General features: G+C 38.5%; 1 protein-coding gene across 2 annotated transcripts in view; it reads left to right on the plus strand.

Annotated features, from left to right (window-relative positions):
- Positions 1-13,400, plus strand: part of SCOC (short coiled-coil protein) — a 104,332-nt gene that overhangs the window by 53,397 nt on the left and 37,535 nt on the right. The window contains exon 1 of one of the 2 annotated variants that reach the window (XM_036078944.2): positions 13,272-13,356. The exons of the other annotated variant lie outside the window; for it this stretch is intronic. Within the exon in view, the coding sequence (XP_035934837.2) occupies positions 13,287-13,356 (70 nt within the window). The 5' untranslated portion in view covers positions 13,272-13,286. Of the gene's footprint in view, positions 1-13,271; positions 13,357-13,400 lie in introns of those variants that run through there. 2 annotated transcript variants of the gene reach the window in all.

The following is a 13,400-nucleotide window of genomic DNA, read 5'->3' on the forward strand; positions in this document are numbered from 1 at the left end:
ATATTGAAAAGTATACTGTGTTCAGGGTTTGGAAGCATCAATATTAAGATGTCATTTCTCCCCAAGTTGATCTTACAGATTTAATGCAAACTCAATCAAAATCCCAATAAGCTTTTTATAGTTGATGACAAACCAATTCTACAATTTATATGGAAAGGCAAAGGACTTAGAATAGCCAAAACAATTCTGAAAAAGAAAAGAAAAGGTTGGAGAACTCACACTATAGGATTTTAAGACTTACTATAAAGCTATCATAGTCAAGACAGTGTTGTATTGGCTAATGGACACATGCATAGAACAATGGAACAGAATAGAGAATTCATACATGGACCCATAGAAAGATAGCCAACTGATTTTGCACAAAGGTGTCAGGGCAATGCAAAGGACACAGGAGACTGTTTTCAACAAATGATGCTGAAACAACTGGACATACACATAAAACAAAAAAACCCTCTACATATATTTCACGTCTTGAAGAAAATTTAACTAAAGACAGATCATAAACCTGAATGTAAAATGCAAAACTATGAAAGTCTAAAAGAAAACGGCAGAAAGTTTGAATGACCGGGGGTTTGGCAATGAGTTTTTAGATACAGTGCTAAAAGCACAATCTACAAAAGAAAAAATTGATGAATTGGGCTTTATTAAAACTGAAATCTTTGCTCTGCCAAAGATATACTTAAGAAAATGAAAAGACAAGGCAGTGTCTGGGAAAAACTATTTACGAATCACCTATCTGACAAAAACTTGTATCCAGAATTGATAACATCTTAAAACTCAACAATAAGAAAAGAAACAACCCATTTTTTTAAATGGGCAAAAGATCTGAACACATATTTCACCAAGGAAGATATTAATGGCAAATGAGCATAAAAAAGATGCTCAACATCATTTGCTACCAAGAAAATGTAAATGAAAACCATGTTGTGATAGCACTGCATACTTATTAGGATTGCTGAAGTGAAAAAAAAGCCTGACTACCAAATTCTGGTAAGGAGGCAGAACAGGAACTCTCATTCATTGCAGTTGAAAATGGAAAATAGTACAACCATGTTGGAAGACAGTTTAGTTATTTCTCATAAATTTAAGTATATACTTAAAACATAACCAGAAATCCCACTCCTGGGCATTTCAACTCCAAATGAGTTGAAACACATAGGAATGTTTATCACAATTTTATTCATAGTCATCCTAAACTGGAAATAACCAAGATGTACTTCAACGGGGTAATGGGTAAATTAACTTGATATCCATACAATGGATTATTACTCAACACTAAAAACTGAATGAGCCGGGGCGCCTGGGTGGCTCAGTCGTTAAGTGTCTGCCTTTCACTCAGGTCACGGGCTCCCCGCTCGGCAGAAAGCCTGCTTTTCCCTCTCCCACTCCCCCCGCTTGTGTTCCCTCTCTCGCTGTGTCTCTCTCTGTCAAATACATAAATAAAATATTTTTAAAAAAATGAATGTGCCATTGATTCACACACAATAACATGTATGACTCTTAAATGCATTGTGTAAATGAAAGAAATCAGACCCCAAAGGCTATATCTGGTATGATCGCACCTTTATAAAATTTTGGAAAAGGTACATCTGTGGGGATAAAAAACAGGTCAGTGGTTGCCAGGGGTTGAGGGGATGGGGAGAGGTTTTCTATAAAGGGGCTGTCACACCAGGTAATTTTTAGGGCACTGAAATGCTCTATATGGTACTGGGGTGGTAGATATATGAATCTATGCATTTGTCAAACCCCATAAAACTGTGCACTACAAAGAATGAATTTTACTGCATGCACATTGAAAAAAAAAAATCAACCAAGATGTCAGGGAGATCCCCAATAGGAAATACAGAAAAAAACTATTTACTGAGTAGCAACTTTTAAAGAATGTCAAAGAGTAGAAAAAACAAACACCAATAAATGTGGTATTATGACACAAATAAATGTGGTATCATGACTTCAAAAAAGTTGGTGTATAACCTTGTCACTCTTGTCCACTGTGAGGAATGCTGTGTTAACGTAAACTCCTAAAGAGCAAGGCCTGTGTTTGTCTCCCTCTGTAGGCCTAAGGGTTACACTACAGTGTTTCTCAAATGGAGAATATACAGACCCCCCTTTTAAAAAGAAAAATTTCTCATAGGTTGTCAACTCATAATGTTGACATCTTTTATCATCTTGTTTCAAGAATATAGTATAAGCATACAAATATATAATTCTTATGCTTATAATTCTTATGCAACTATGAAACCAGAACAGCAAACTGTAACTCCAATAAAGCTCAATCTAAAACATTAAAGTGGTGAAACCCAATCACTGCTCACAATGTGGTTGGGTCTTCTGAGGTTCACAGGCTGGACTACTGTTGAGACTAATCAATGTTCCTGCCACTATTTTCTCTTCAATTACACAACCTCATTTTTTATAGCATACCTTAATGTCATATAAGATGGCCTGAAGAGATTGGGACTCACTTCCCACGTTAACACCATCATAATTACTACTAGACTCTGTCATAATTATTCTACTCTCATCTGTTCCTAGTCTGTGATAAATAAATTCCATGTAAGTTAAACTTGGTCCTTGTCGTCTGAGGAGACTAAGTGTGAAGATACCACAGTGATGCAGATGGACATAATCTGTCTATGTTTGAGGAGAAAGACTCTGTTGGCGATTATGAGGGAAGGCTCAGCTATCTTTGTCCCGAGTCTTTGTCTGCTTTAGAAAATTCTGACAGGAGGAAGATGCAAACACCACCTTCAGGTGGGATTTCAAAAGCTTGCACCACTACACTGATCTGTTTTGAACTATTTGGAATTCCCTAAGGTTACAATAATGCTTTTTACTGTGCTTTCAAGACTGAAAAAAAAAATCACTTATAGATGGCAATAACTCAATAACATAACACGTCAATTTAAATAGAAATCTACAAAAAATTGTTTGACGCCTGGTTCTGTTGATTACCTGTGATTTGGAGAAATTCAGGTCATAACAATGGATAGTCAAGTGTGCACTGGAGTAATATTTGATATATTTCATATAAAAAAAAAACATGCTTTTGAATTTTTACCACGGTGCCACCAGCTTTTGCTCAAGTCTGTAAGATAGCAAGTTGGGGGCTTGTCTAAGTCTGTGTCAGAGGAGGACAATGATTGGCATATTTTCCTGTAGTGCTCAGTGTGACTCCTGGTTGAATAGCTCAACAGACAAGACAGTCAAAGATTTCCCTGCTCCCTTCATTCCCTGCACGTGCCTCCAACACCACGCTTGAGAAACAGCTACAGGGAAATGGATGCACGTATAGGTGATGGCACCAAGTCCTGGCAGCCACACTTACCGGCTATATTGTCCTTGGGCAAATCACCAGCCTCTCTGCGCTTTCATCACCTCATCAGTAAAGTAACGGCAATAGGGATGAGGTTCCAATGAGGAGATGCAGGTAACGTCCTGAGAGAAAAGCCTGATACCAGGACATACTCCATAAATGTCAGCTATTATTACTATCATACTTAACACATTGGGTTGGGATCACCCATTTCCTTGTTTTGCTTTAAACTCAATGGTTCTAAGAGTCCTTGGAGGACAGGGACCACAACTTCTTCCTCTCTGTACCCACAGCTCTGACCACACAACACTCCATCAAGGTGTTTGAACTGAAGAGTGCGAATCGAATTGGAAAATTATTCATGAGAGAGCAAAGAGATGGCGACCAAGCCAAGAGACAAAAATGAATAACTTTCACTTTGGAGTGGAGGATAGTAAGACCTGTGTGCCACTTCAGGCTCAACCTCTGTAACCCAACATATTTTCATCTCAATGCATTTAACAAATTATTCCTCGCAGTGCCTTTGGGTGGGCTAATGACAATGATTCTGTACCTACAATTTGTTTTCTCTGCTGCAAAATAGACCTGAACGCTAATAAGCGAACCAATTTTTAAAAAGCCTTATCCTGGGGCGCCTGGGTGTCTCAGTCATTAAGCGTCTGCCTTCGGCTTGGGTCATGATCCCAGGGTCCTGGGATTGAGTCCCACATCAGGCTCCCTGCTCGGCCAGGAGCCTGCTTCTCCCTCTCCCGCTCCCCCTGCTTGTGTTCCCTCTCTCGCTGTCTCTCTCTCTGTCAAATAAATAAATAAAATTAAAAAAAAAAAAAAAGCCTTATCCTAAGGTGCTAGAAATGTTTTGGTCCGAATGTTGGATATGTATTATATATCTGTAATCTTACAATTTGCAACTTTACTACATAAATTTGCAACTTTACTACAAACATAAACTACATATGTTTACTAACATATAAGGTACAACATATATGTTATACCTTAAAATAAAATTTTAAAAAGCCTTTTGCACATCGATAGCAATTCCAGCTGACACATATTTACAAGATCACGCTGCCACCCTGAGTGTCTTTCCTTGGTCCCTCCCAACCTACTGCTCCCAAAGGCATCCTGTTTATACACAGCATATAATCATGGGAAATCTCCCGTTACTCACTTTGAATAGGCAAGCCCTCAGGGCTTCAAAACACTTAAGCTTTTTGTTACAGGAGCACCCAAAATTCATGTTCCTGTGCTCTATCCACCAGAGGGAGCCAACACAGCCAGAATAATAACATGCTGACCTTAGCAAACCACCAGTCAAGTTTTTCAGACAAGGACTGCAGAGTTTCAACACATGCGAGTATCAATTTCTTAGTGCCTAGAAAAGCATGTGAAATTTTACTGAAGTCAGATTTCATTCATGGCTTCATTTTTCTCCTCAAAAGTAGACACTTAATAATAGGCAATTGACTTTGGAGGCATTAATGCTAATAAATGCCTACTAAGGATAAGGATGTAGGGATCAGGATAGCTCACCTTTGAAAAACACTTTACAGATTATGAAGAATTTCCAGAAATGAGAAATGAGTTTTGGCAATTGTTCTTCTTAATACAGGAATCTAATTTATAAAGATAGTTTGCACCTGTTGGAGATGAAAAAGCAGTGCCCATTGCATTGATGCAGGGCTATCATTAGCATATGTGCAAATTAGACCTAAGAGGTCTGGAGCATGGTTTTTCCAGCAGAGCATGGGATGGATTTCAGACCCCACACACCCTACCAGACAGCTCTGTGCTGGAACAAGTACACAAGTCTGGGACATTTGCAGTCCCAGAGTCCGGGCAGTGGTGGCCCCAGGGGATGCTTTGATAAGGCCTGCTCTTTGATGAAGACGGTATTTTCTTAATCTCATGTCAAATGCAGTTGCAAGACAAGTGGGCAACTGCCCCCTTCCAATAAGAATGCTGACCTTGAGTTCTTCCTCTAGAGAAATTCTGGATCCACTACTGAGCTATGGAAATGAACATTTTCCATCCTGTTCTTCTTTGCCTCCAATGTACCCTGCTGGCAAGGTCTTGCTCATATTTTCCAAATTGCCTTTTTCTTTATAATTTCCATTTCCTGATCACTCTTCATCTCCTTATTTTTGTAGCCATGAATTTTTCTCATTGGCTGGAAATGTTTGTAGGAGGAAACTGAAACCAGGCATTCACTTAAACATCTTATATGTGATCATTTCTCAGTCTTTACCTTATTTGACCTGACAACAGCTCTTAACTCTGTTGGTCACTCTGCTTAGAGAACAGTTTCTTCATTTGGCTTCCAGGACATAGCTCTTTGGATTCTCCTTCTTCCATGCTGGCTGCTCTTTCTCAGCCTCTGCCCTGATTCCTCTTCATAGTCCTGATTTCTAAGGGTTGACATTCACGAACCATTCTCTCCTCTGCTCTGTCTACATGACTGCCTAAGTGATCTCACCTGGCCTATGGCTTTGCACACCATCTATCATGAACAACTCCCAAGTTCCTATCACCCCCAGCCTCTGCCCTGAACTTCAGACTCATATTCGGTTGCCTACTCAACATCTCTATTTGGATGTTTAAAGGATCTTGAATTGACATGCCCCAAAGCAAACTCTTAATTTTCTCACCCCACCATGTGCTCTTCTCACAGTCTTTCTTCCCAAGCAAATGGTATCTCCTTTTTTGGTTGCTTATGCCAAAAACCTTGGAGTGATCCCTTGGCTCATCTCTTTTTCTCACTCCCCACATCAGCAAATGCTATTGGTTCCCGATGTGAAATCTGTCCAGAATTGGACTACTTCATTACCACCTCCACAGCTATTGCTCAGGTCTAAATCAGCACCTCCTCTTGGCCTGGATTATTGCATTGGCTTCTAATTCACTTCCCTGGTTCTGCCCTTCCTCCCCTCCCCACTCTCTAACCAGAGTCAACATTCTTTACTACAATCAGAATAATTCTAAGTGAACCTAAGAGAGATCATGTCTCTCCTAGGGCATAATGTGTCCCACCTCACAGAATGAAACCCAAAAAATTTGAAGACTCTACATGGTCAATGAACCTTGGGTCAGTGATCCCAAAGCTCTAAATGGACAGCCCCGTGCCATATTTCTGGATATTGCTCAAGCCCCACTGTCCTTTGTGCACCTTCTTTGAACGTGTCAAACCTGCTCCCACCTCCAGGTTTTTGTACTTGCTGGTCTGTCTGTCAGGAATGCTCTTCCTTCAGATTTCCTTATGCTTGCTCCCTCAATTCCTTTAGTGTCTGCTCAAATGTCATCTTAACAGATAGGTCTTCCCTAACACACTATACTAAATAACACCACACTCCTATTACTCTCTATCTCCCACACCCTGCATTATTTTCTCTCTTAGCGCTTCCTAACACCTCTCTCCATTGTATGGATATGTGTTTAGGTATATATATTTGTACATACATGCAGTATATACATTTGTATATGTATGTGTGTGTGTGTGTGTTTGGTCACTGTCTGTCTCCCCACCAAGAATGTAAGCTCTATAATAGAAAGTATTTTGTTTCATTCATTGTTATATTTCCCAGTGCCTATGAAAATGTCTAGCACATAGCAGATGTTCCATAAATATTTGTTGAATGAATGTTGAATAAATCTAGGCAGTTTATATACTGACTAAAAGTTACATACAATATATAAAATAAAATGTGTTAAAATTTGCTTTAAATTTTCCTGTGTTGCCCAAGCAGGACTGGGCATCTTGAAAGGCATTTAAAGAGATACAGTATTTACCCTTGAAGCACAATGAAGCCACATAATGGTTGATGAATATTGAGGTGAAATCTGCCATCTTTATGCTCCATGAATAGATTGTCTAAAGGTAATTGGGCAAAACAAGAGCTGTTAACTAACATTACTTAACCCTTTTTGGCCTTGTGTTGAATCACAAAGCATTATATTTATTACATGTTTGTTCCTTTTTACCAAGTGCCGTCAAATTCTATTACTAAACAGGATGTGCGTACATGTGATATGCTCACCTAAATGCATATATTATGAATGTCATGGTATATTATTGCAGATGCTGAAGAATCCAGGCTGATGTCTTATGAGGGAATATCCATCAGTGAAGTCAGCAATTGTTTCTATTTATCACGCAATTGCCAAAGCTAATTGTTTATGTAAAAATTCCTTGATGTGAACTGTTAGCATATTCAAGTATATTTGAAATTGAATATCTGATCTAAATGACATGTAGTTTATACTTGTGAAAACCAAAATATAAATTCATTTAAAACAGGGTATAATTAAGGAAAAGTTTCTACTTAAAAAACCACACTAATAGCTAACCTGGTTTATAGTATCCTAAAGAAGAATACAAATCTAAAATCTCCTAATATTTCCTTTCTTACATATTTCAGTGTTTGATCTTTATCTTTGAAATGAACATGTAGAGGTAAAAATACAATATGAATCAGATAGGATATTTTAATGCTTATGTAGTTTAGAGGCCATGCACCAGGGTGGTTGGAGCGTGGGCTTTGGACCTGACTGCTTGGGTATAAATCCCGGCTCTGCGACTTCCTGACTGTGGGTCTTGGGCAAACAATCTTGTCCACATGTTTCTGCTTCCTTATAGGGCTGTTGTGAGGAATAATGAGACGGTTACTGGTAAAACACTTAGACTATCACTGAGTGTAATCACTCAATAAATACTAGCTACTATTATCAGCTATATATAATGAAAATAAAGTTCTGCCATCATATCCCCCTTTGTAGCTAATGGCCTGAATTAATCCAATTTGCACTAATTTGTCAAAAATATCCAAATAGTCTCATGTGAAATTACTACTAAAGAAAGAGAACCTTTTATACAGCAGAGGAATGCTTAGCACCTTCTTTAAAGATGCCAATTTCTCTCCAGGAATCTGATTACATACACTTCAGATGACATAATTGGTACTCAGGGCCCTTAGAGATGTTTCCCAGGTTATTGCTTTTAAAAAGCTCTGAGAAAGCCAATAGTAAATACTAGCTTCCAATGTGTTTCATTATTGATATTGATATTTTGAGATCATAACAAAGGCAGTGAGAATCCTTAGTTTATGAATTCTCTTCATTTTATGCTTTCTTTAGCTCTGTTACCCCCAACACCCACTAATGTGCATACACACACACATTTGTATCTCACACTCCCCACTTAAAAAATGAGAGAAGATGACTTGTTATATACCCATATTCACTTTAGTGTTTACCTTTTGAATCCTGTTTTAGGGTAGACTGCATTATAATAAAGATTTATGTCCTTATCTTAACTTTTCTAGCCTTATTAATTCTGTGAGATGTGGTAGATATGATACAAAGGTTTATTCTAGTCCTATTAATTCTATGACAGATTGTAGACTAGTCTTATGTTGAATTTGAAATTGTAAAGTATGTTATGATTTGGGGTACTTAACTCAATTCTCTCATTCACATTATAGAGGGACAGACAAACCATGGATAATTTTTTTTCCTAATTGAGTTTTCTTAATCTTTTTTTAAAAAATTGAGGTGAAATTCATATAATAAGCAATTAAAAGCATTATAAAGTATACAATTCAGTAGCATTTTGTATATTCCCAATGTAGTTCAATCACCACCTCTCCCTAGTTTCAAACTTCTCATCATCCCAGAAAAATACCCCATACTCATTAATCACTCCACATTCTCTCCTTCCCCCATCCCCTGTTTTCTGCCTCTGTGGACTTTCCTATTCTGGATATATCATATAAAAGGGATTGTACAATATGTTACTCTTTGTCTAGCTTCTTTTACTTAGCATAATGTTTTTGAGATTCATTTAAGTTGTAGCATGTATCAGCACTGTGGTCCTGCTTGATTAACAATATCTCATTGTATTTGTATATCACAATATGTTTATCCATTCATCCACTGATGGGCCTTTGGGTTGTTTCCACCTTTTGGCTTCTATGAATAATGCTTCTATAAACATTCATATATAACTTTCTGTGTGGATATATGTTTTCATTACTTTTGGATATATACTCTAGGAGTGGAATTTCTGGGTCATATGATAACTCTATGTTTAATTTTTTTAGGAAGTGCCAAAATATTTTCCACAGTAGCTGCATCATTGTACATTCCCACCAGCAATGGATGAAGGTTCTTATTTCTCCATAACCTTGCCATTATTTTCAATTTTCGTTATCGTTGTTTTTATTAATGCCATCCTAGTAGGTGTGAGGTGGTATCTCATTGTGGTTTTGATTTGCATTTTCTTAATGACCAATAATATTTAACATATTTTCATGTGTTTATTTGCCATTTGTCTATCTTCTTTGGAGAAATGTCTGTTCATGTTCTTTGCCCATTTTAAAAATTAGGTTGTCTTTTGTTGTTGAATTGTATGAGTTCTTTATATATTCTGGAAATTGAAGTCTTATCAAATATGCGATTTGCAAATATTTTATCCCATTCTGTAGATAGCCTTTCACATTCTTGATAATATCCTTTGATATGTACACTTTTAAAATTTTTATGAAGTCCAAGTTATTTTTAATTTGTTGCTCATGTTTCTGGTGTTTCTAGGAGTCCATTGCCAGATCCGTGTCAATCCTCAAAATCATATGGAACTTCAAGGGACCCCAGATAGTCAAAACATTATTTAAAAACAAAGTTGGAGTACTCATACTTCCTGATTTCAAAGCTTACCACAAAGCTACAGTAATCAAAGCAGTGTGGTACTGACATAAGGATAGACATATAAACCAATGGAATGGAACAGAGATTCCAACACTAAACCCAAACCTCTGTGACCAACTGATTTTTGACAAAGATGCCAAGACCATCCAATGAGGGAAAAAATGTTCTCTTCAACAAATGGTATTGGGGCAACTAAATATCCAAATGCAAAGAAGTGAGGCTGCACCCCTACTTCACTCCACATGCAAAAATTATAACAAAATGGTTCAATGACTTAAAATGGAGCTAAAACAATAAAATATTAGGAAGAAACATGGGGGAAAATATTGAACATGGATAATTTCAACCCACAGATAATTCTCTACTCCAGTTAAAAGTGAACATCTCCAACATAACTGTTGCCCAAAGACTATGGAGATAGTAGCAATGCTGACTGACTTGAGTTTTATCTCTTTTCATTCCCCTGTCCATTAGGATACTTCATAATAAACGACCTTTTTTAAAGGTAATCAGAAAGAAGGCAAAGAATCAAGGAGCTAGGCTAATTATAGCAAAAAGTACAATTGGCCATGAGTAATAAAAATAAAACCCAAATAAGCAATTTAAACCAAATGTGCCCTTTGATTTCTAAATTCTATTTTTTAAGATTTTATTTATTTACTTGAAAGAGAGAGAGAGCATGAGCAGTGGGGGAGCGGCAGAGGGAGAGGGAGAGGGAGAAACAGGCTCCCTGCTGAGCTGGGAGCCTGATGTGGGGCTCCATCCCAGGACTCCAGGATCATGACCTAAGCTGAAGGCAGATGCTTAACCGACTGAGCCACCCAGGCGCCCCTGGTTTCTAAATTCTTTCACCAGGTTGACCAATGCTTCTCTTCCATCCCCTCCCTAATAATTTTATTAGGAGTAGTTTATATAGTGGAGCACAGACCCTGGACCCTTACCACTCACTTAGCTGCTTGTCTTTTATTTAATCTCTTTTCATGCCTCAGCTCCCTCATCTTTTAAATGGGGATAATATTAGTGGGGTTGTTGCTTAGCACAGAGTAACCATTACTTAAGTGTGTGCTATTATTTCTAGGACTAACAGAGGATGGATCAGGCAAAAGAGGTATTTCTATGCTTCCTAAAGTATTGGTCCATGATTATATAGAGAGCTGCTAGAAAAAGCAGCTTATGTGGTGGCCATGAGTTATGTGCCTTGCAGACCTTCAAGTACAGAGAATGCAACTGACCAAGGCCTCAGTTGATGTGCTCTGAAATCCATTACCACGTTTGCAAAGAGACCTCACTTCCCACCAGTTGCTCCCAGCCAGTAACCAAGTGCTGCAGGAATGTCAAGGGAGGCCATTCCTGGGAGGCACAGGACTGCTCTTATGGTCAGCTTTGACTAAAGTACTCTTCGACAACCTTGTTGAAACTTCCTTAGTGTGAAAGATAAGCTAGACCTTCCCTCCTGCTTTCTCCTCACTGGGTTAGTCTTGCATCGTGGTCTGATGGCTCTCCCAGCCTTTCCTTTGCTCCCTCCCTAATTTTTCTCACCTTTTAAAGCCCATCTAAGTGTCCAGTTCTTAGAGGACTTGGACTAACACAGTCTGGCATTCAAAGCTCTCTTAGATATGCCTTAACCTATATTCTACCTTGTCTACTTCTTAGCTACCTATGTCTTCCGCTCATTTCCTATATATGCCTACTACTTTCCCATCTCTGAGCCTTTGTCCATGCCCCTTCACTGAGAATTCGTTCACCACCTGGCCATTTTTGCCTATTGGATCCCACTTGTCATTGATCATGCATCTCAAATGTCATTTTCTCTAAGTTTTTCAAGATCTGCTAGCTGGACATACTCTTTCCCTTCTCTAAACCTCCAGAACTCTTGCCTTTGAGTTGTTTTATAAGCTTATTAACAGCAATAACCATCTGTTACTTTGAACCCTCCAAAGTCCCCAGCTTGTATAGAGGAGACACTCAATATTTATAGACTGTAATTAGAAAATTAGGGGGAATTCTATTCTAGTGAATTTAATTTTTAACATGCAAGATTTCTAACAGTTTACATCCATTTCGCTTGATATAGCAACAATGAACTCAGGTGAATAAAAAAAAATCCTATGTATCAAAGCACTTAAGGCAGAACTTATTATATAGTAACTCAATTTTGATATCTGCTTAAAATTCTTCATCAACCTTGGCTGATTTTTTTTCCCTGAAAGAGTGATGACATGAAATTCTAAAATAGTTTTGGGTTTTTCTATGTATCTGACTATGGATGAGGTGACCAAGAAAAATAGTTGTAAAAGAATGCTTCCTCCTCTAACAAAGGGCCCTTGGCCTAAGGGCTGGCAAGGCTAGCATGCCCTCCCTTGGGTTCCAAAATAGAGAAGGGACATCTGTCTTTTTTTTTTTTTAAAGATTTTATTTATTTATTTGACAGAGAGATAGAGAGCACAGATAGTCAGAATGGCAGGCAGAGGGAGAGGGAGAAGCAGGCTCTCCGCCGTGCAGTGAGCCCGATGCGGGGCTCGATCCCAGAACCCCGGGATCATGACCTGAGCCGAAGGCAGATGCTTAACCGACTGAGCCACTCAGGCGCCCCAGGACATCTGTCATTTTAATAAACTTTCATAGGATCAGGTATAGACACAGTGATATGAGAGGATACTGATGAGCTCACTACATGGTGAATTTTATTTCCTCGCATATGTCTGATCATTTGTGGTCCTTACTGTGGTTGACATTTATCAAGTGAATGTTACTCACTTTTAATCCTTACAAAAGATTTATCATCATATAGGACAGGAAACTGAGGCTCTGTGACCAAGTCATGCTGCTAGGTCATTGACCAAAATCCTTGACAAGTTTATTGTAGGTGTCCCCAAAATATGCTAAGCAAATAAAATTCAATTTCTTCCCCCAACCTCATTGCAGGATTTTTTTGGGCAATGTTCCTGGGCAATTCAGTTCAAGCAAACGGTCATTGGACTGAAAGCTAGGTTTGGCCTTTAGCCAGAGTACAGCAGTAATGCTAACTCAACAGCTTCAGGTAAAAGGTTATAACTCTTTAACTTGGGTCTCTGACTATTTCCGGTTAGGTAACCAGAACACTCAGGTAAGAACCTCTCAGGTGGAAAGCAGGAAGAAGGTGGCTAGTGCAAGGATCAGATACCACCTGCCTGGACGCTCATTTATTAATGATTTAACAAGGGTGATCACAAGGAAGAACAGCCGTCTTCCCTGCCCTCATTTTTCTCACTCACAGGCCAGAAAAGTAAACAAGATGGAGGGGTCCAGCAAAGAGGAAGAGGAGGACAGCACATTCATCAACATTTCTCTTACAGATGACATAGGTAAGGAAGAACTTGATGAATTCTGAAACATAAAATTCAGCAAC

This window comes from Halichoerus grypus, chromosome 3, assembly GCF_964656455.1.
Source record: "Halichoerus grypus chromosome 3, mHalGry1.hap1.1, whole genome shotgun sequence".
Classification (NCBI taxonomy): domain Eukaryota; kingdom Metazoa; phylum Chordata; class Mammalia; order Carnivora; family Phocidae; genus Halichoerus; species Halichoerus grypus.